This window comes from Lynx canadensis, chromosome A2 (genome assembly GCF_007474595.2).
Source record: "Lynx canadensis isolate LIC74 chromosome A2, mLynCan4.pri.v2, whole genome shotgun sequence".
NCBI classification, from domain to species: Eukaryota; Metazoa; Chordata; class Mammalia; order Carnivora; family Felidae; genus Lynx; species Lynx canadensis.
In genome coordinates, this window is record NC_044304.2 from 103665312 (window position 1) to 103688784 (window position 23473).

At 34.7% G+C, this 23473-nt stretch overlaps 1 protein-coding gene across 6 annotated transcripts in view; it reads left to right on the forward strand.

Annotated features, from left to right (window-relative positions):
* The window catches only part of PHF14 (PHD finger protein 14), a 217538-nt gene that overhangs the window by 49685 nt on the left and 144380 nt on the right, over window positions 1–23473 (forward strand). For all 6 annotated transcript variants that reach the window (XM_030308019.1, XM_030308020.1, XM_030308026.1 and 3 more), the window contains exons 8-13: window positions 7607–7753; window positions 8383–8653; window positions 9207–9313; window positions 10440–10535; window positions 12371–12474; window positions 14264–14395. In XM_030308019.1, the coding sequence (XP_030163879.1) occupies window positions 7607–7753; window positions 8383–8653; window positions 9207–9313; window positions 10440–10535; window positions 12371–12474; window positions 14264–14395 (857 nt within the window). The remainder of the gene's footprint in view (window positions 1–7606; window positions 7754–8382; window positions 8654–9206; window positions 9314–10439; window positions 10536–12370; window positions 12475–14263; window positions 14396–23473) is intronic.

A 23473-nucleotide genomic window follows, 5' to 3' on the forward strand; every position in this document is an offset into this window, starting at 1 on the left:
AGGCCTTTTCTGCATCGATTGACAGGATCATATGGTTCTTCTTTTTTTTTTTGTTAATGTGATGTATCACGTTGATTGATTTGCGAATGTTGAACCAGCCCTGCATCCCAGGAATAAATCCCACTTGATCATGGTGAATAATTCTTTTTATATGCTGTTGAATTCGATTTGCTAGTATCTTATTGAGAATTTTTGCATCCATATTCATCAGGGATATTGGCCTGTAGTTCTCTTTTTTTACTGGGTCTCTGTCTGGTTTAGGAATCAAAGTAATACTGGCTTCATAGAATGAGTCTGGAAGTTTTCCTTCCCTTTCTATTTCTTGGAATAGCTTGAGAAGGATAGGTATTATCTCTGCTTTAAACGTCTGGTAGAACTCCCCTGGGAAGCCATCTGGTCCTGGACTCTTATTTGTTGGGAGATTTTTGATAACCGATTCAATTTCTTCGCTGGTTATGGGTCTGTTCAAGCTTTCTATTTCCTCCTGATTGAGTTTTGGAAGAGTGTGGGTGTTCAGGAATGTGTCCATTTCTTCCAGGTTGTCCAATTTGTTGGCATATAATTTTTCATAGTATTCCCTGATAATTGTTTGTATCTCTGAGGGATTGGTTGTAATAATTCCATTTTCATTCATGATTTTATCTATTTGGGTCATCTCCCTTTTCTTTTTGAGAAGCCTGGCTAGAGGTTTGTCAATTTTGTTTATTTTTTCAAAAAACCAACTCTTGGTTTCGTTGATCTGCTCTACAGTTTTTTTAGATTCTATATTGTTTATTTCTGCTCTGATCTTTATTATTTCTCTTCTTCTGCTGGGTTTAGGCTGCCTTTGCTGTTCTGCTTCTATTTCCTTTAGGTGTGCTGTTAGATTTTGTATTTGGGATTTTTCTTGTTTCTTGAGATAGGCCTGGATTGCAATGTATTTTCCTCTCAGGACTGCCTTCGCTGCGTCCCACAGCGTTTGGATTGTTGTATTTTCATTTTCATTTGTTTCCATATATTTTTTGATTTCTTCTCTAATTGCCTGGTTGACCCACTCATTTGTTAGTAGGGTGTTCTTTAACCTCCACGCTTTTGGAGGTTTTCCAGACTTTTTCCTATGGTTGATTTCAAGCTTCATAGCATTGTGGTCTGAAAGTATGCATGGTATAATTTCAATTCTTGTAAACTTATGAAGGGCTGTTTTGTGACCCAGTATATGATCTATCTTGGAGAATGTTCCATGTGCACTCGAGAAGAAAGTATATTCTGTTGCTTTGGGATGCAGAGTTCTAAATATATCTGTCAAGTCCATCTGATCCAATGTCTCATTCAGGGCCCTTGTTTCTTTATTGACTGTGTGTCTAGATGATCTATCCATTTCTGTAAGTGGGGTGTTAAAGTCCCCTGCAATGACCACATTCTTATCAATAAGGTTGCTTCTGTTTATGAGTAATTGTTTTATATACTTGGGGGCTCCGGTATTCGGCACATAGACATTTATAATTGTTAGCTCTTCCTGATGGATAGACCCTGTAACTATTATATAATGTCCTTCTTCATCTCTTGTTACAGCCTTTAATTTAAAGTCTAGTTTGTCTGATATAAGTATGGCTACTCCAGCTTTCTTTTGGCTTCCAGTAGCATGATAAATAGTTCTCCATCCCCTCACTCTGAATCTAAAGGTGTCCTCAGGTCTAAAATGAGTCTCTTGTAGACAGCAAATAGATGGGTCTTGTTTTTTTATCCATTCTGATACCCTATGTCTTTTGGCTGGCGCATTTAATCCTTTTACATTCAGTGTTATTATAGAAAGATACGGGTTTAGAGTCATTGTGATGGCTGTATGTTTTATGCTTGTAGTGATGTCTCTGGTACTTTGTCTCACAGGGTCCCCCTTAGGATCTCTTGTAGGGCTGGTTTAGTGGTGACAAATTCCTTCAGTTTTTGTTTGTTTGGGAAGACCTTTATCTCTCCTTCTATTCTAAATGACAGACTTGCTGGATAAAGGATTCTCGGCTGCATATTTTTGCTGTCTAGCACCCTGAAAATCTCATGCCAATTCTTTCTGGCCTGCCAAGTTTCAAAAGAGAGATCAGTCACGAGTCTTATAGGTCTCCCTTTATATGTGAGGGCACGTTTACCCCTTGCTGCTTTCAGAATTTTCTCTTTATCCTTGTATTTTGCCAGTTTCACTATGATATGTCATGCAGAAGATCGATTCAAGTTACGTCTGAAGGGAGTTCTCTGTGCCTCTTGGATTTCAATGCCTTTTTCCTTCCCCAGTTCAGGGAAGTTCTCAGCTATTATTTCTTCAAGTACCCCTTCAGCACCTTTCCCTCTCTCTTCCTCCTCTGGAATACCAATTATGCGTATATTATTTCTTTTTAGTGTATCACTTAGTTCTCTAATTTTCCCCTCATACTCCTGGATTTTTTTATCTCTCTTTTTCTCAGCTTCCTCTTTTTCCATAACTTTATCTTCTAGTTCACCTATTCTCTCCTCTGCCTCTTCCATCCGAGCTGTGGTGGTTTGCATTTTGTTTTGCATTTCCTTTAAAGCGTTTTTCAGCTCCTCGTGACTGTTCCTTAGTCCCTTGATCTCTGTAGCAAGAGATTCTCTGCTGTCCTGTATACTGTTTTCCAGCCCAGCGATTAATTTTATGACTATTATTCTAAATTCACTTTCTGTTATATTATTGAAATCCTTTTTGATCAGCTCATTAGCTGTTGTTATTTCCTGGAGATTCTTCTGAGGGGAATTCTTCCGCTTGGTCATTTTGGATAGTCCCTGGTGTGGTGAGGACCTGCAGGGCACTTCCCCTGTGCTGTGGTGTATAACTGGAGTTGGTGGGCGGGGCCGCAGTCAGTCCTGATGTCTGCCCCCAGCCCACCGCTGGGGCCACAGTCAGACTGGTGTGTGCCTTCTCTTCCCCTCTCCTAGGGGCGGGATTCACTGTGGGGTGGCGTGGCCCGTCTGGGCTACTTGCACACTGCCAGGCTTGTGATGCTGGGGATCTGGCGTATTAGCTGGGGTGGGAAGGCAAGGTGCACGGCGGGAGGGGGGGCAGGCTTAGCTCGCTTCTCCTTAGGTGATCCACTTCAGGAGGGGCCCTGTGGCAGCCGGAGGGAGTCAGATCCGCTGCCGGAGGTTTGGCTCCACAGAAGCACAGAGTTGGGTGTTTGCGCGGAGCGAGCAATTTCCCTGGCCGGAACCGGTTCCCTTTGGGATTTTGGCTGGGGGATGGGCGGGGAAGATGGCACTGGCGAGCGCCTTTGTTCCCCGCCAAACTGAGCTCTGTCGTCCGGGGGCTCCGCAGCTCACCCTCCCTTTGTCCTCCAGCCTTCCCGCTTTCCGAGCAGAGCTGTTAACTTATGACCTCCCAGACGCTAAGTCGCGCTTGCTGTCGGAACACAGTCCGTCAGGCCCCTCCGCTTTTGCAAGCCGGACTCGGGGGCTCTGCTTGGCCGGCGAGCCGCCCCTCCGCCCCGGCTCCCTCCCGCCAGTCCGTGGAGCGCGCACCGCCTCGCCGCCCTTCCTACCCTCTTCCGTGGGCCTCTCGTCTGCACTTGGGTCTGGTGACTCCGTTCTGCTAATTCTCTGGCGGTTTTCTGGGTTATTTAGGCAGGTGTAGGTGGAATCTAAGTGATCAGCAGGACGCGCGGTGAGCCCAGAGTCCTCCTACGCCGCCATCTTCCTGCGCCTCCTCACCCATTTTTTACTCTTAATTATCTCATGAGCAATAGTGGAGATTTTCAGGGATTATATGATGCATAACAATATGACATACTGAATGTGGAAATAGTTTTGAGAATCCAGCCATCTTTAATAAAGTGAGCTCTCTAGACATTAAAGAGATTTGAAAATGTAAAACAGTGCCACCCTTCTCACTGAGTTTGTGTATATGTAAATTATGGTATTTTAGTAAAAGTGTTATTTATCTTAACATGTAATGGATTATTATTTTAAAATGAATAAATGTTTTAAAATTTTGTTTTTTAATTTCTAATGGAGACTATCTATAAAATAACTCACATAGGTCTCTTTGAGGTCTTCAATAATTTTGAAGACTGTTAAGGAGTCCTGAGACTAAGTTTTGTTGATTTCTTTAAGTTCTTGTGTTAGATAGGCATTTGAGTATTTGCTTGGTAATTCTTATTATCTGTTCATGGTGGATCTGTGGTGTACCTATAAACTTTTGGTCGTGTTCCTTCTTTTACTGGATAAATTTTCAGTGTTACATAAAAATATATATGTATATTTATATTGGGTCTTTATCTTTTCCCATTTATTTTGTAGACAAGAAACAAGTAAAAAAGATAATGTAATGAAAATTTGTTGAGCAGATTTTGAGGGGTATATATTTTTTTACATTTTTTTAATGTTTATTCATTTTTGAAAGAGAGATAGCACAAGCAGGGGAAGGGCAGAGAGAGAGGGAGACACAGAATCCAAAGCAAGCTCCAGGCTCTGGGTTGTCAGCACAGAGCCTGGTGCAGGGCTCGAACTCACAAACCGTGAGATCATGACCTGAGCTGAAGTCGGATGCTTAACTGACTGAGCCACCCAGGAACCCCGAGGGATATATTTTATGAATAAATGAATTCTATAGCAGTTACGTGTTGGATACGTGTTTTTGTACCAGCTTTGATTCTTAAGAATTGTATTTTAATTGATGAAGGGTACTGGATAAATTTTGAGCATTTTTACAGCTCTTAGGAAGACATAGAAGCATAATTAATTATATAATAAGGTTATGTGGATTAGTGTTGACTACACTCTAGATGGTGGGCAGCAGTGCAGAGGGGCAGTACAAGTAAGACTTAGAAGATGAGATAAATCCCAAGTGAATACCCAGATCATGGAGTCTGTAGGGTAGGGTATTACTGTACTTATGGAAAACTTTGAGCTTTGCAATCAGGAAGACTCCTTTATAGCCATTTCTTTTAGAACTTATTGAGAGCTTTACCTCTCATACTATGGCAGTTTGGGTTCCTTTGTATAGTTGCCATTCAACATTTTGGGGGGAGGGTAGACAGTGGCTAACAAAAATGTGTAAAGTAGCTGCATGATGGGACAGTGGAATGTAACGGAGTCTATAGTGATTTAGAGCATACATCCCTGTATCTAAAGGCATGCACATGGAAATGAAACAAACGAAACACAATATTACATTAAGTAAATAGTTTGCATCTGTGGTCTGCATGTCTCTGTCTCTAATCTCATCTGGGGAAATTTACAGGGGAAATTGAAATAAATCAGGATGTAGAAACAGGACCTGAGGCTTTTCCTTTGCCTTGCTGCCTCCCTTGATTGATTAGGTAGGAATTCTGGATGCTAGAATAACAAAATGTGACTTTTCTCCACATTTGCTTCCTTGTTAGGTGTACTTTTTTGTGGGGAATGACTTAAGTCTATTTACATGTGTTTCTGATGTCTTCTTATAAACACTTATAGAATTGGAAAATTATAAAGATTTCTGAACAGTGTTTTAAAACCCAAGAATCAGTATCAATAAGATTTGCTCTTGGCAGTAATTATTCTGTTAAAGGAAGTTCTTGGCTATTATACTTCTGTAGACTAAGATTCATGTAATATAATAGCATATTTAATTAAAAGACAAATTTTAAAGTAAAACAAATCTACTGTTTGTGGGCATATCTTCTGTTTCAATTTTATATGACATTCGAGAAAGCTCCCCCCTCCCCCTCCCACCCCTTTTACAGATTGGTTTGTTAAGTGGGATTTCTTCTTAATGGCTGTTTTATATAGGCAGTAAAAGCAAGGTGGAAAAAGAGAGTAAGTACCCTAGTTTCATCTAGTGACATCATATACCTTACTATGTTCTAATGACTTTTTGTAGCCTTCTGACAGTACTTTTTATCTCAGTGGTGAGGATACATTTAAAGTTTCTATTCTTTTCCGTTTCTTTCTCTCTCTCTCCCTCCCTCCCTCTCTCTCTCTCTCTCTCTCTCTCTCTCTTTTAGAGAGAGAGAGGGTAGCGGCAAGTGGGGGAGAGGGGCAAAGGGAGAGAGAGAATCCCAAGTAGGCTCCATGCTGTCCGCACAGAGGCCAACATGGAGTACAATCCCACATCTCTGGGATTGTGACCTAAGCCCAAATCGAGAGTTGGACGCTCAATTGACTGAGCCACCCAGGTGCCCGAAAGTTTCTATTCTTTCTGATCTGCTTTGTGTGAATTCCAAATTATTTTGAATGTTCAAACCATGTTATGATATAATGTATTTATTATTAAAATCGAACAATAGCACAGATTCAGTTATGCTGACAGAAATTTGTTTCACACCATATAGTTTCCCTTAAGGTTACTTATATTTCATGTAAACCATATGGTAGTTTCTTCTGTGATAAAGTATAATTTTGGTATTGTTCGCACCCTGTTACCATGTAGAAAGTTCTCATTGAAACAATGGAAATAGAGTATAGATTTTTATTGATTTTTTTTTTTCCCCCATAACCTTTGACTTAATGGACTGAAATCATTCATGCATTAAATTTCAGTGGCTCAAATTGTGTCCAGGCTTTTTGTACTTCTAAATTCTGTGATGTTATCCACAGTACTATATTGTGACATTTGTGGATATCACACTACAGAATTGCCTCATACACTTTTTTTATGTTAAGGATACCTCATATTTATTGTTATTGTTATTATATTCCTTTCTGTTCTTTCTCATTTGTTTCTTTTTTTTAGTGTCATCATTTCTCTTTGGGTTGTAAAATCTCACCTTACTAAGAGACCCTTCTAACATAACTTGGATAAAAACTATGTATGGAGAGCTTATCTTTATTTCTTCTCCTTGGGACAGACCTAAAGAATGAACTCCTAGTTATTTTTTTGGCAATCACAATGCAGATTACTTGTTTTGGCTAAATATTTACAAATTATTTTTGTTTTTGATAGAGTAAAATTTTTTTTGGTACTCTACTCTTTATGAATAAAAAATAGACCCTTTAGGTTAGTATCCAGAGAGATGGCTATGAGAGAGCTATATTTTCTGTTTGAGGTTTTAAAGTTGTATAAAGAGTTAAAGGTGATACCTGATGTGTTCAATTGACAGTAAATAGAAGTAAAAAGTAAAAAGAAGTCTGGCCTTCTTAATCCATTTTTGTCTTGGGTAGAATCTGGCCATGCATTGCTAGCCAGTTAAAAATGTTCCACTTATCTGTGTTAGCTAGTCCTGTATTTTCTGGATGTATTTTTTGTAATATTAATCTATGTATACATAACTTTAATATTTAATGATGGCTTTTACCTACGATTATGAAAATTCTATTTGTTTTAAACAGTGCTTATTTTTTTAGGTACACAAGTTTAACTAAATACAATACCTAAGATTTTATTTCAGTGTTTTTAAATCTACAAGGCCCTTTAAAGAAAAAAATAGTTGTTAATTTGAAGTTGATATACAGGATTAAGTTTCAAAAGCAGCAATTTTTATCATTGTGTATAAAAGTTACTTTTGTAATTTATTTTAGAAATAACCAACAACATAGGAGATTCTTCAAAAAGCAAATATTATCTCTTGTGTTAGGTTGTTTATAACCCTTTGAAGTGAAAATATTCACTCCTCCCTTCTGTTTTTTTGTTGTTTTTTTTTTGGTATAGGATATAGCAGATCCATTTTTTGCTTATTGTAAGCAACATGCAGATAGGTTAGACAGAAAATGGAAGAGAAAAAACTACTTGGCTCTACAATCCTATTGTAAAATGTCTTTGCAAGAAAGGGAGAAGCAACTGTCACCAGAAGCACAGGTACGGGATTCATGCCAAAACTCATGTTTTTTTCTTTCAAGGTTATGGATTTCACATCTCATGTGTGTGTGCCAATGACATGTGAAATGTAATTATGAAGTTTGGTTAGTTACCTAGGAAGTAGATTGTCATTAAGGTAGTGAGTGTAGTTTGTAGCTGAATATGTTACTCCTTAGTCAACAGAGAAGCCTTTTATAAAGCACGTTTCCAAATACATTGAAAAATGTGGCTTAGAGAAGTTATTCTATCAGTGCAGTATGTTGTATCTTTTTTTCAGTCTGTTTTAGTGTTTGCTTATGTAAAAGATTTGATCAGTTTGCCCATCTTTTAAAATGTATTTCTATGTAAATTAAGTGAATTTATAGAGACTTTTGCAGGTATTGAGAAAAGGAACTTCAGTCAAATTAGTTTTTGACAACTCGGATCATAGACTAGGACCTGGATTCGTTACTGGGGTAGACCTTTTATTGTAATCCAAGAATATTATCTTAAGAACTGTGGATAGATACAATTTGCCTTGATACAGGAAATTCTAGTTGTCTTTACTATCTCTAAACATACAAGTAGAAATCATAAGGAATATGTTACATTTTAATATCTTTTAAAATATATATGCTTTTCTTTTATAGGCAAGAATCAATGCCCGGCTTCAGCAATATCGTGCCAAAGCAGAACTAGCTCGATCCACCAGACCCCAGGCCTGGGTTCCAAGGGAAAAATTGCCCAGACCACTCACTAGCAGTGCTTCAGCCATTCGTAAACTGATGCGGAAAGCAGAGCTAATGGGAATCAGTACAGATATCTTCCCAGTGGACAATTCAGATACTAGTTCTAGTGTGGATGGAAGGAGAAAGCATAAGCAACCTGCTCTCACTGCTGATTTTGTGAATTATTACTTTGGTCAGTATACACACTGATACATTCACATTTTCAATGAGAACAATTTGCTATTGGAAATATTTGATACACTGTCAGTTTTTAGAAGTGTATTAGCCATACTACATTACATATATTAAGTAAAAAGCATGTTTATTTATTTAAAAAATTTTTTTTGACATTTATTTATTTTTGAAAGACAGAGAGACAGAACATGAGCAGGGGAGGGGCAGAGAGAGAGGGAGACACAGAATCTGAAGCAGGCTCCAGGCTCTGAGCTGGAGCCCCACAGAGCCTGATGCGGGGCTCGAACTCACAACCTGTGAGATCATGACCTGAGTCAAAGTCGGACACTTAACTCACTGAGCCACCCAGGCGCCCCAAAAGCATGTTTATTTTTCTATTAAGTAGTGCGTTGTTGTAAAATGCTAAGTTCATGTATTTGTAAATAGGGTTAAAAATGTTGCAATGTATGATTATCCATATGATCATCTTTATGGCTAGCTTCTTCCTTTGTGTGTTTTGTACATCAGCTTTTATTTTCTAATAAGTAAAATTGGATATTTAATTTAAATAGAGAGAAATATGCGCATGATTCAAATTCAGGAAAATATGGCTGAACAAAAGAATATAAAGGATAAATTAGAGAATGAACAGGAAAAACTCCATGTGGAATATAATAAGGTAAGTCGGCTACAAAACAACATAATATGATCTGTTGTGGATGTCATTTGTGATATTAGAGCTTTCTATGTATGTCCCATTTTGAAAATTTTCTGGAATCTTTAGACCTTTCCCTACAATTCCTACTCTTATTGAATGTATTATCAGCACTAACACTAAGCACTTCCTACGTGCCAGGTACAATCTTGAGCATGTTACATATATTAACTCATTTAATTTTCATTTCTGTTTTATAATGTGAGTTGTAATTATTGCTCCCATTTTCAGAGGAGAAAATTGAATCCTAAAGAGGTGAAGTAATTTGCCCAGACTCACATAGATAGTCAAGTCATAGAGTTGGGGTTTGAGGCCAGCCTGACTCCTTTCTAACTAGTATACTGTAGATCCTCACTTTCTAAGTTTGTAGAAAACAAAGAAACTTACTTTTAAATTATTGTTTTTGTCTGGAATTTGTAATGTTACTTTTGATTTAAGAAAAATACCTACTAATCTAAATTTCCATTCTGCCTCTTCATTGTAATGATGAGGGAGATCAAAAGAATATAAAAGCAAGGTGTGGCCAAAATGTTAGATAATAAGTAACATGAGCATATAAAACCTATATTGACTTACTGTAATGTTATTTTAAGTGATAAAAAAATTAATAAGAGGTAAGTTTCCAATATCAGCCATCTGTAGTGAAAAGAGTACTGGGATTAGATTCAGAAGATCTGGGGATTCTTGCTAGTTCTATGATCTTGGCCAAGTCACAGACACCATATAATCCTTAATTTTCTTATTGGGAAAATGGTGGAAATGCATCTTGGTAGACTTTTAAGGATTAATTAGCAGAATGTGTATGAAATATCTAGAAAACTGTAACCGAATGATAAATATAGGTATTATTATTGTCAGTAAAAATGCTAATATAAAACAAAATGCTTACATTTTATTAGTGTTGCTGATTAAGTAATTGGATAGCCTCATCCCTCGGTACTGTGGCTTAAATATATTAAAAATATGGACTATAAAAAATATGGACTATAAATATAGATATTCTTGGACACTTGTTGATAAATTATTTAAATTTTCCCATGGATTACTACATATTTTATTGGCATACTAATTTTGATTATTTATGTTGTAGCTGTGTGAATCTTTAGAAGAACTACAAAACCTGAATGGAAAACTTCGAAGCGAAGGGCAAGGAATATGGGCCTTACTAGGCAGAATCACAGGGCAGGTTAGTTTCTTTCCAATTGCTATCTCCTTCTGTTCTCATTCTCTATATTATTTTCAGAGATCAGACTTCTGATACAACTTTCCTAACTAAAAAATTCTGTTTGATTAGGGCCAACTAATCCTCTGGGATAATGATAATGCCTGAAATATATCTAGAGAATTGGAAGCTGCCTACTGAGGACCTGTAGCTTAATTTGCTTGTTTTAACAGCTATCTTGTTTGCAGAACTTTTTCATTTGCTCTGATTGTCATTTGTGGTGAAGCTAAGATGTGAAGCATGAATTCGCTCCTACCACATTCTTCTTATGTGTAATTTAGCAGTTTTAGAGTCCTTGCCACATTTTTTTCTATCTTGTTCTTATGTTATATTTAGTCCCTTCTCACCCACCTTTTTTTTTTTTTTTTGACATAAAATTTAAAAGGCAAACTGAAGAGATTCGTTTTTATGTTAATCTGGTTTTGAGCTATGTAAGAGATGGGTTTTGAAACTTGAGAGTCTAAAGTGTGGTTTTTCCCATTAAGTAGATATCATTGTAGTAATGAAAAAATTTACTTTATCCTTGAGCATATCTAGCCTATTAAAGTTCTTGGTGTTAAAAAGAAGAATCATTGCCAAATAGATTTCTTTGAATGCTTTTTTTAGTACTGTGTATAATTCATAAATTAAGAATTCATTCAAATAATCTGTTATATTTTAGAAGGAGATGGAGACTCCTTGTGGTACTGTGAAAGTAGTCTTATTTGTGAAGGAGTTTATCAAAGAAGAGATATTTTTCATTGTACTTGTTTCAGAAGTTTACAAAGGGTCAATTTATCATACAATTTGTGTAGACTTAATATTTTAGAAAATAATACATATTGGTATATGTTGTGCTATGCTAGCTTTCAAGATGCTTCTTTTGTGAACAGGATGTATGCGGCTTATATTACAATGAATAACATAATTTAAGAGGTGAGAAGAAGCAGTCACCTATGGAGAATTGACCTTTCTTCCTATTGATAGGTTGTTGATGGATTTGGGGAAGATTATGGTGCTTTATGTTTTATATTTAGAGAAGTTAATGTTGAGTGCAAGACTATTATTTATTTGCCAAGCTAACATTATGTTTTGGCTTGATTTGCAAGATTGTCTCATAAGAATCTTCTATTTAGTGTAAAGCATTATGTACCATAAAAGAGCATTGTCATTTATTAAATGACTTTTAACAGAAGTTCACAAATTTCCTTGTGCAAATGTAAAATACACAGAAGAAGTAGAATTCATTTGTACCACTCGCATGACACTTTTTTCCAGTTGGTTGAACAGATGTCGGCCCACCAGGCCACCGAGAAATGACTTTGATAGATGGTTGCTGTCTCAGAAGCCAGCATACTACAGATTAGTAGAAACCCAAAAAGAATCTCATTCACTTTATGGAGAGTTTGGTCCAATAAGATAATTTTTCTAATTAACCTATGGAGCACCGTGTAGCTGGGATGTTGAGGAAAATAAACGGCTTCAATATTCTTTTTGTCAAGTGTATTGTGTGTGGTTTTTTAAAGCTCTTAAATGCTTGTCCTTGTCTTTCACTTTTTAAAGCTAAAGTAGAAGTTTAATTTTCATAATGTTTTAGTGTTTCACTGAAAAGGGATGAGACTATGTAATTATAGATTTTTAATGAGAGTAACTGTGAGACAGAAACTCATTTTAATTCTTTTTGCTGGTGTAATAGCTGGTAAGACATTTCTCCCTCACAATTCTAGCATATTTAGTTGACTTGAGTGGCAAATAGAGGAGAATGTTGCTTTATATTTTTTCTTTAAAACAAAATAAACTGCATTTGTTCAAATCAATAGAAGTTGAACATACCGGCAATTTTGCGGGCACCCAAGGAGAGAAAACCCAGTAAAAAAGAAGGAGGCACACAAAAGACTTCTATTCTTCCTGCAGTACTTTATAGGCAAGTAATAAAATGATAACAGATTAATATTGTGTGTTTTTAAACTCATACTTTTAGTAACAAGATGCTTCAAATATTTGTGAATGGATTATGTCCGTATTAGAATTTATGTTAAATGCATTTGAAATTCATTTTATCAATACCTTTATCAAAGATGGTTTAGGTTGAATGAGAGAAGAGATTTTTGCTCCTCTTTTAATGATAAGATTAATGACTTGTATCCTTTAAATAAGTGGAGATATATGTCCAAAAGTTGCATGGAAATGAACAATCCATTGTCTTGGGGGAATTGGAAAGTGACTTTAAATAATGTAGATGATCATTTTCTTAAATAATTAAAATAATCTATTATTTAATGGGCATTTATATTTTATTTTACTTTAATGAGTTTTAGAGCTTTGCATGTGTTTTTAGGTAGTGATGGGTATCATATACAATCTGAATTACTGCCTTTGTACAGTGGTGGATAATGAAAATAAGTTCTAGATTTGAATCTGTCTATATTTTTTTATATGCTCAGTTGTAATAATTTTATTTCTAGAAGTGCTTTTGTTATTTACTTTTTTGTCTCTATCATAATTTTGCATAGCCAAGACTTCTTGGCTCAGTCTAGCTTTTCCAAACAAAATTGGTTCGTTTGGAACCACCATGCATATCAGAGTGCTTCTCACTTGTCAGCACAGTTCATTTTTGTTTCAGAATGTATTGTAAATGATTTTCCTTTTTCACTTGAGTAGCATTGAGAACCAAGTACTGGTTGTCATTGTTGCGTGTATGTGACCCTTTTTCTCTAGGATAATTTAAAACTTCAAAAATCATTTTTATTTCTTATATGGATGGGTAGCTGTTAGAGATTCTTAACAACTTTTTCTTCACACTTTATGTTCCCAGTATAAAAAAACAGAGATATTCCAGTCATGGTGCCTGTGCTCTCAGGAGTAGTTAAGTTGACATTTTGCACAAGAAAAGTTGGATTCCTTGAAAAGTAACAAAAATCCAAATAACAGTAACAACAATGCAAAATTCCCCATTCCTCACAAAAATATCAATTGGTGTACTTTTAAGACTCAAAGTCTGATTTTGAAGAGACTTATTTAGAAATGTAGCTTATTTACATGTTGAAGATTCATTGAAAGGCTTATAATTAATGTTAAAATAAACAATTTTGTTTGTAAATTAACTTCTGTAGTTTGAGAGAAGTAGAAAATTGTAAAATTTTTTTGTTTAATAGTTATGTTTCTAGAGAAAAGTTGAGCTAATATTAAATGTTTTAAGTGATAACTAAATTGAGGTAGCTGTGATGTTGAGAATACTATCTTCTTTTTTTTTTTTTTTTTAAGTTTTTTTATTAGAGCAAACAGGGGAAGGGCAGAGAGAGGGAGAGAGTGAATCCCAAGCAGGCTCTGTGCTGTCATCCCAGAGCCCGATGCAGGGCTTGATCTCACAAACTGTGAGATCATGACCAGAGTTGAAATCAAGAGTCAGACACTTAACCAACTGAGCCAGCCAGGCATCCTGAGAATACTGTCTTACATATGCCTCTCTGAAAAGTTTGACACCAGAATAATAATTATACTAGATCCAGCTATTTTTCTATAGTCTCAAATATTTAGAACTAATAATTATTGATGTTACAAAGAGGCACGTTTGAAGAAAAAAAACACTTGATTTTAATAGAAGAAACATTAATCCAAGGTGAAATTTTAAAATTTAAAAAAATGTGCTGTAAATAGCTGTTTCACTAAAATAATTATTATTCTAATCGTTTATTTGCTGCCTTTATTCAAAGTTGTGGAATTTGTAAGAAGAACCATGATCAGCATCTTCTTTTATTGTGTGATACCTGTAAACTCCATTACCACCTTGGGTGTCTGGATCCCCCTCTTACGAGGATGCCAAGGAAGACCAAAAACAGTTACTGGTAAGTAAAATGAAAGAGATTTTAATGGTAGAACTGGTTTGCTCTCTGTTGCAATAGTATAAGATGAAGTGTTATGTCCTATTTTATAATGAAGTTTTTAGCACATTTTTAATTGATATTTTAATATTTTTCCAACTTTGTTGAAGTATGAATGACAATTAGAAATTATATTTAAGATATACAACTTAATGATTTGATATACTAACACATTGTAAAATAATCACCAGCATCAGACGAATTAACATATCTGTCACTTCACATTAGTTCCCATTTTCTATTTTGTGGTGAGAACACTTCAGACATAAATATTTATTATAATATTATATGAATAAATCTGTAATAGTTTTTTTGAGAAATGAATTTTAAGTTAATTGAGGCTGTTGTGATATCAATAGTTAAGGCATAAATTCTGTCTCAGGTGTTTTAATTCTCTTTATTATAAGAATTTCTCTAATGCTTTTTGTTTTGAAATTGAATGAATTTATCAGGAACTTGCCTCCATATTCATGCTTTTATTTGTAATTTAATATTTTTAATTAGTTTCACCCAAGGCTTTACTTGTGGTATTTGTCATTTATGCTAGTTCTGTTTAAGTTTAACCATTCTTTGCAAATCTAGAAACATTTGACATACGTTTCTAAGGTTTTTTTTTTTTATTAGGTGTATTGCATAACTACAGATGTTTTATAAAAGCTTATGTATGATGAATTGTATCCTTTCCTTAATTCTAGTTCAAGGGAGAGAGATACGCTCAAATTTTAATAGGCCGATTCTATATAGGAAAAATATAGGACATGGAAAACTTTGGAATAAACATCAGTATTCTGTTTAGACAAATTACCTTTCTACTTTTAGAAAAGAGTAAACCCCAGGTTCTTAAATGATAATCTATATAAAAAGTCATGTGTTTGTGAAACACATTAAGCATGTTTTTTGACTTCATTGTTTCATCTCATAAAGCAATCTCTGTTTATTTTATTAGGAAGCTTCTATTGTTTCACCATTTTCACAGGATTGCTTTTTCATAGTGTTCTTTTATCAGTTTGTCTTGAGAGAGTCCTACTAGTATGCCCTTTTCGAGTATAGTGGAGTTTATGTATATACTTTTTGATATGTGCTTTTGAAACCAGAGTTTACTAAGAAAATGCTGTAGCTTATTAGAATGCCAGCAGTGGTAATAAGCATCCTAGGTGGGTGTTTATAAATTGAAAGCCAGTTTGGTAGTCTCCAGGTCCAGGTGCTTTGATATGGAGAGATGCAGTTCTCTACTTAAATGAGATTATGAACTTTTCTAATATTGCTCTGCTTGCAGAGTTCTGGTTTCCAGTGTGTAAGTTTCTGGAAGAACTTCAGATGAAAATGCATTCGTTGCCTCGGATGTTTTAGTGAAAGTTCTCCCCCAAACACCTAAAACTACTTAGGGTCCTATGCATTGGTTGCAGTGTTTTAAAGTAAAAGTAGAAGGTAATATTGGAACAAAGTGAAGTCTTCAATATCTTCTAGTTTCCAGTTATCAAATTTCCTTTGGCCTCTGTAATCAACTTAGTTTTGCTTAGCAATTAATTGAGTGTATTAGTTTTGGAGTAAATTTTATAGAATTATATTTTTCTTTAGTGTATCTCAAATGTGAGAGGCACTTTTTTCTTTTCAACATTTTCAGTTTATTTTTGAAGTTATATGAAAGATAATAAACATTAAAACAGTTTCACTTCCTAAATATTACCTATGTATGCTCTTTACTTAAGTCTATTGTATATGTATGGTAGAAAAACTGTAATGGTGTGCTACTATGCATCTTTTCCCCATTCTGCGTTCTCTGATGCCTTGTTGGTATTTGGAAATTGACTATGGTTAGGAGTATTTGTACTGCAGAAATTGGCAAATGCTACAAATTACCACTTTTTTTCCATAGAGAGCTAGGTGTTAGATATTTACTAACACACCACTAATCCTAACCCCTGCTTTGTTTCTGTTTAGTTCTTCTCAGTCTTTTTTTAGGAAAAGAGGTTCTAGAAAAGTCCTTTCCTCTTAGGGAAAGGGTTCCTGGACCTTTATCTCATGACTGGGCCTGTTACTGGCTTAAATTTCTACAAAGCCTACTGGTATACATTTCTGAATGTCACCAATCACTGCTTTTGCTGTCTTTATGCTGTGTGCACTTGGTAACTCCCTTTCTGGTATGCCCCTTTATGTTCACTGCTAGCTAGAATTACTATGCAATCTTTCCTTCTCAAATACTGTGTTCGGCATGATAGACTAAGCACCTGCTGTCTTAGCTTTTCTCTCCTCCCAGTATCAGCACTGCTTTTGGAAGATACTAGTTTGAGATCTAGATGCTTTCTGTTTGGTCCACACCACAATAGTTGATTGGTTGTGCTGGACTGATTTAAGACATGTAACAGGAAAGAAGAAATGGATAAAGATGCAGAAGTAATTATTGGTGGAGAGTAGGGAAGTTGAATAAGTTCACATTAGACAGGCTCTGACTTTTCAGTGAAATAGAAGTAGTCTGTGGAGAGGTAGAGGACCTGGGGTGATGATGGGAACTTAAGAAGACAGGAGATAGTTTCCAACAGTTACTGTGGGAAAAAAAATAGATAAACGACCTGCTGAGGCCATATATATACATATACATATATATATATATATATATATATATGCATACGTATGCATATATGTGTATATGTGTATGTGTTTGTATATATGTATAGTATATACTGAACAGGAATGTTCAGTGAATTAGTTTAGTAAGTTTGGTTAATTGCTTTTTTTCCAGTGATGTTCAGCTGTCCAGGAGCAGGAGCAGGAGAGAAACCCAGGATCTTCTAAGGTTGGATTAGGGGTGACAAATCAGATGAAGAGTGCTTGGTGGATGGGGAATTTGGCAGGTGATAGACTAGTGAAAGTATACTGTTTGGATTTACTTCTAGTGTTAGAAATCTATTTTGTCTTGCTTTGAGTTTATGTTATCTTGGTATGTTTCTTTTTAAATATATGACCTTGTATACTGCCTTACATTCTTCTAAGACAAGCGTAATACTGTATAAATTAGTAAGGGTTTGATTTAGTAGAATAGCCCAAATAATAAGTAATTCTTTTAATTTTAGAGTAATCTATGTTTCCACCACCCACCTGATCAGAATTTGTCTTGCTTTTTCTAATTAAAGAATATTCTGGGGGCGCCTCAGTAGCAATTGGTTAAGTGTTTGTCTCTTAGTTTAAGCTCAGGTCATGGTCTCATGGTTTCTGAGTTTGAGGCCTGTGTTGGGCTCCATGCTGGCAGTGGAGAACCTGCTTGGGATTCTCTCTCTGTCTCTCTCTCTCTCCCTCCCTGCCTCCCTCTCCCTCTCTTCCCCTCCCTCTCTGCTCCTCCCCTGCCCCCACCCTCATTCACTCTCTCTCTCTCAAAATAAAAAGGAATATTCTGAAGGGTATTATTTGACAATTAGATAATTGAGTAATATTTATTATATCCTTTTATTCCTTGGATATACTTTTGTTTATTAAGATAAAATCTATAGCACAAACTCTTCAGTGAAGAATTTACGGAAGGTTTCTTCCCCTATTTTTAATAATTTATCCTCCCTTTCTTCCATTAACTCTTTCCTTTTTTATTGAGAGATAATTGACATAAAATATTGGATTAGTTTTAGGTGTACATATTGTGAAATGATTACCACAGTAAGTTTAGTTAGCATCCATTCCTATACATAGTGACTTTTTTTTTTTTTTGTCTTTATGATAAGGACTTTTAAGATCTACTCTCTTGGTAACTTTAAAATACACAATACAGTATTGATAACTCTAGTCATCATGTTGTATGTTACATCTCCAGGACTTATTTATGTTTTAATTGGGATTTTAGACCTTTTGACCACCTTTACCCCTTTAGCACCCACCTCCTGGCCTCTGGCAACCACCAATCTGTATTCTTTATTTATGAATTTGTGGGTTTAAAAAAATACTCCATATATAAGTGAGATCATACAATACTTGTTTTTGACTTATTTAGCATAATTCCCTCAAGGTCCGTATATGCTATTGTGAATGGCTAGGATTTTCTTCTTTTTTATGGCTGAATAATATACCATTATATATATATCTCTCCCACAGTTTCTTTTATCCATTCATTCATCAATAGACACAGGGTGTTTCCATATTTTTGCTATTATAAATAATGATACATGAACATTGGAATATAGATATTTTTCAAGGTAGTGATTTTTCCCTTGGCTGTATACTGAGAGGTGGACTTGCTGGATCATATAGGCATTCTATTTTTAATTTTTTGAAGAATTTCCACACTATTTTTCATAGTGTCTGCACCAGTATACTTCCCTGCTAACAGTGTCTGAGAGTCCCCTTTTTTCCACACTTACTATTTCTTATCTTTTTGATGACAGTTGTGCTAACAGAGTTGATGTGATAGCTCATCGTGGTTTAGGCACCAGTGAAAATTTTCCTCTAAAAAGAGGAGAAAATATGGGAAAAGGCTTAGAGATGAGGGAAGAAACAAATTTTGGTATGGAATCTTTGAAGACTGAAGGAAGTAAGTTGTAAAGGCAAAAAAAAAAAAAAAAAGGCCAAACATGAATTATGTATAATATTTGAGGAATAAAGTATCATTGCATTTATTACATTTAAGGACTCATAAGATCCTTTTTTCTCTGATGTATGCAAATAACTTTTTCTATAAATTGAATTAGTCTACTTCCTTGTCTTAGCGTTAATGAATGAAATATTTTTTCTTTGGTAGTTAAAAATTTTTAATCCCCCTTCTGAACATAAGTTGCAATGTATGGTGTAGGAGATGAAGAAGATACAGCAAATGAGAAAATCTCTTGGTATTTCATTTCAGTATGAAGGTTGTTCTTTTCTATAAATTCCTGACATGAACTTTTATTACTTTAAAATTCCTTTTTAATTCAATATTTGATTACCTAAGATTATTTTTAATATTTTGCATGGGAATTATAAATTACAGGATTCTCTAACCCTTAGTAGAATATATTAAGTAAAAATACAGAGGATTAAATATATAGGATAGCAGCTTAGTGGGTTATTACAAGAAGCCAGGTATGTGTTTTGACATTATGAAAGATAATTATGACTTTACCCCCAAATAATACTTAATAACATTGAATTGGACAGGCCATGGTTTTATCCTAGATTATTATTTCTTAGGACCTATTGTACTGATTAGTGTGGCAAATATGCTTTTTCATATCTTAAAGGATACATAAAAGAGACTTTAGTATTTAATACACTGTTGGAAAAATTTCAAGTAGTGTGTCCATCTATGTGACTCTGTACTGTAACTATCGTGTCAGTTGTTTTGAAAAGAAATAGATAAATTTCTTCATTGGTGGTTACATTTTGTTTTGATTTTCTGTGTTGTTCAATGTTTTGTGGAGTTCAGGGAATAATGGTACTACTGTCATAAGGCTCTAATGCAAGTTTTTTTGTTACTTAAATGTATTTTGGTGAGGATGAGAAATGACCATGAGAAATTAGAGAATGTTCTGACAAGGGTTATAGTTACAAAATGAGAAACAAAAGGGAAAAAAACTCAATTAAAAAAAACAACAATAATGATTTGTCCTAAAAAAGGGACTTGTTTCCATACCCCAGAAATTCATGTATATTAAAAATGAATTGGAACTGTCTGAGAAACTTTGACTACATTTCACATCAACTGGTAGAAATGATCACTTAAGGTTATAATCTGTAAATACAAGGAACTGGCCCTTTTCTGTGATATAACTTGATATCTTTCTATAGGCATTTCTGTTTTAATGTTTGTTGTATTTGTTACTATTTACTAATGGTATTTAACGTTTGTGGGGTTTTCACAATTTAGGACTGCCAATAGATTATTTCAAAATATGTTAATTATTTCAGTTAGGAGATATGTTTAGGTGTTTAGTTCTCATACCAGTCTTTGATCTTTTAATCTTTCAAGAGGGACAAAACAGGAACAATTTAGTGTATTACATTTTATTTGTATTTTAATTTTAATGGTAATCTGTGAATTCAAGGAATAAAGTGCTTGGAATAGACATAAAAATTTTTAAGTAACACATGATAAATTATTTCCTTGTTTTTTTCTTATTGGTCAACTTTTTTAGTGTTAAAATGTTGCTTGACAATTTTGGTTAAATGAAGGGGAACTTTTAGATACTAAAATCAATGCCTTCAATATAAATTTGTATTTTGGCAGTTAATGTATATGTCTTCATAACACATGGTATATTGCATTTAACTCTTACTGGAGTTCAAAGTTTAAAGCTGTTACTTATAAAAAATAAATATTAGTTTGGTAATGTTTACTTTATTAATGAGCGAAAGGTGTGAATTTTGACTTCACATGGCAAGAAATCTTCGAAAATACTTGGTAAGAGAAAGCTAAGATGCATTCAGCGGTATTGGTGTAAACTGAGGATATTGATATAAACTAAGAGTACTGATACATAAACTAAATATCAAACATAATTTTATCTTATAACCATATTTATAAAGATAACTATAAATTAGACTTTGAAAGAAATACTTCCTGATCATTCTTTTAAATTTGAAGAAAATATTTGAAAACTATTTTACTTTTAACAGCTTCTTATATGTTTTTAAATGGGTTTTTATAATGGGGAATATCAAGATTTTCAACATTTTGTAGACTTGCTGTCCAAGTGTCCAAATGTTAGCCACTAGCCACATGTAACAACTTGAATTTAAATTGATTAAAATTAAAATTAAAAAAATCAGATCCTCAGTCACATTAGCCACATACAAGTACCCGGTAGCTATATATGTCTAGTGGCTATTGTACTGGATAGTGCAGTTATAGGGAATTCTAACATCATATAAAGTTCTACTGAACAGCACTGATATAGACTGAAGTTTCAGGGTTAATTATATTTTAGTGTAACTAATGTTTTTTCAAATATTTTATTGTAGCAAAATACATATAACATGAAACTTACCATCTTAATCATTTCTAAGTGTAAAAATTAAAAGTCTACATATTAAACAGTAGCTCCCTATTCCTCCCTCACCTCCAGCCCCTGGCAAGCACCATTCTACTTTCAGTTTCTGTGATTTTAACTACTGTCATAAGTACCTCATGTAAGTGGAAATCATACAGTATTTTTCATTGTGATTAGCTTATTTCAGTTAGAGTAAGGTCTTCAAGTTCATCGATACTGTAGCATATTGCAGAATGCTCTTCGTTGTTAATGCTGAATGGTAGTCCATGATATCTGTACCACATTTTCCTTATCCATTTATCAGTAGTTACTAGGGTTACTCCTACAGCTATTGTAAATAATGCTTCTATGAACATGGGTGTACAGATGTCTCTGAGAGTGGATTATATGGTCATTCTATTTTTAATTTTTTGAGGAACCACCATACTGCTTTCCAAAGCAGATATACCATCAGCAGCAGTACCATCAGCAGTGTATAAGTGTTCCAATTTCTCTATATCCTTGCCAGCACTTACTATTTCTGTTTTGATAATAGCCATCCTATTGGATGTGAGGTGGTGTCTCATTATAATTTTGATTTTCATTTCCGTAATGATTAGTAACGTTTAGCTCCTTTTCCTGTGCTTGTTGGTCATTTGTGTATATTTGCATATCTAATTTAAATCCTTCTTTAACATGCATGTGGACTTTAAAAACAGGTATAATGTTAGCTTTTAGGGTATTAATTTTTTTAATGTATTCATCTCTTACATTATGTAAAAAGTGAAATTACAAACCATTGTTATAATACCAGCTTTTATAATTGATCATGCATTAACCTTTATTGAGATCTTTATTGTTCCATAATAGCTCTGAGTTGCTGTCTAGTGTCCTTTTTTGTTTTTTTTTTTTCTTTTTCTTTTTACCCTGCAGGGCTCTCTTGAGCATTTCTTGCAGGACAGGTCTGGTAATATCAAACTCCCCCAGCTTTCGTTTGTCTAGGACTGTCTTAATTTCTCTCACTCTTCTGAAGGACAGTTTTGCTGGACATAGGATTCTTGGTTGACAGGGTTTTTTTTTTTTTTTTTTTTTTCTTTTTTCTTTTAGCATTTTGAATATATTAATCCACTGCCTTCTGGCCTCCAAAATTTCTGATGAGAGATCTGCTTATAATCTTACTGAGGTTCCTTTATATGTGATGATTCTGAATTTCTGTCTTTATACTTTGAAGATTTTCCTTGGGTGTTTTTCTTTGGAAATACTGATTATAATATGTCTTGGTGTGGGATTCTTTGAGTTTATCTTCCTTGGTATTTGCTGAGCTTCTTGGATGTTTATATTAACATCTTTCATCAAACTTTGGGAAGTTTTCAGTCATTATTCAGATATTCTCCCTGTCCTTTTTCTCCTTCTGAGCCTTCCACAGTGCAGATGTTGGTCCATTTGTTGATGTCCCACATGCCTCTTAAGATCTGTTCGCTTTTCTTCAAGTTTTTTTTTCCTTTTTGTTCCTCAGACTTTGTAATTTCCATTGTTCTTTCTTTCAAGTTTGCTGCTCAAGTCTGTCCATTTTTTTTTCATTTTTATTTTATTTTTTTCCATTTTTTAAAAATTTAAATTTTAGTTAACTAACATACAGTGCCATATTGGTTTCAGGAGTAGAATTCAGTGAGTCATCACTTACATACAACAGCCAGTGCTCATCGCAAGTTCCTGACTTAGTATCCATCACCCATCTAGCCTATCTCCCACTCACCTCCTTCTGTCAACCCAGTTTGTTATCTATCAAGAGTCTCTTGTGGTTTGTTTCCATCTCTTCTCTCCCCCACCCCTTCCAATATGTTCATCTGTTTTGTTTCTCAAATTCCACACCTAAGTGAAATCATATGGTATTTGTCTTTCCCTGGGTGACTTATTTCACTGAGCATAATATATTCTAGCTTCATGTCATTGCAAGTGGCAAGATTTCATTCTTTTTGATGGCTAATATTTCATTGTATATATATATGTGTGTGTGTGTGTGTGTGTGTGTATACACACATATATAATATTCCCTTATATGTGTATATATTCCATATATGTTTGTGTGTATACACACACACCACATCTTTATCCA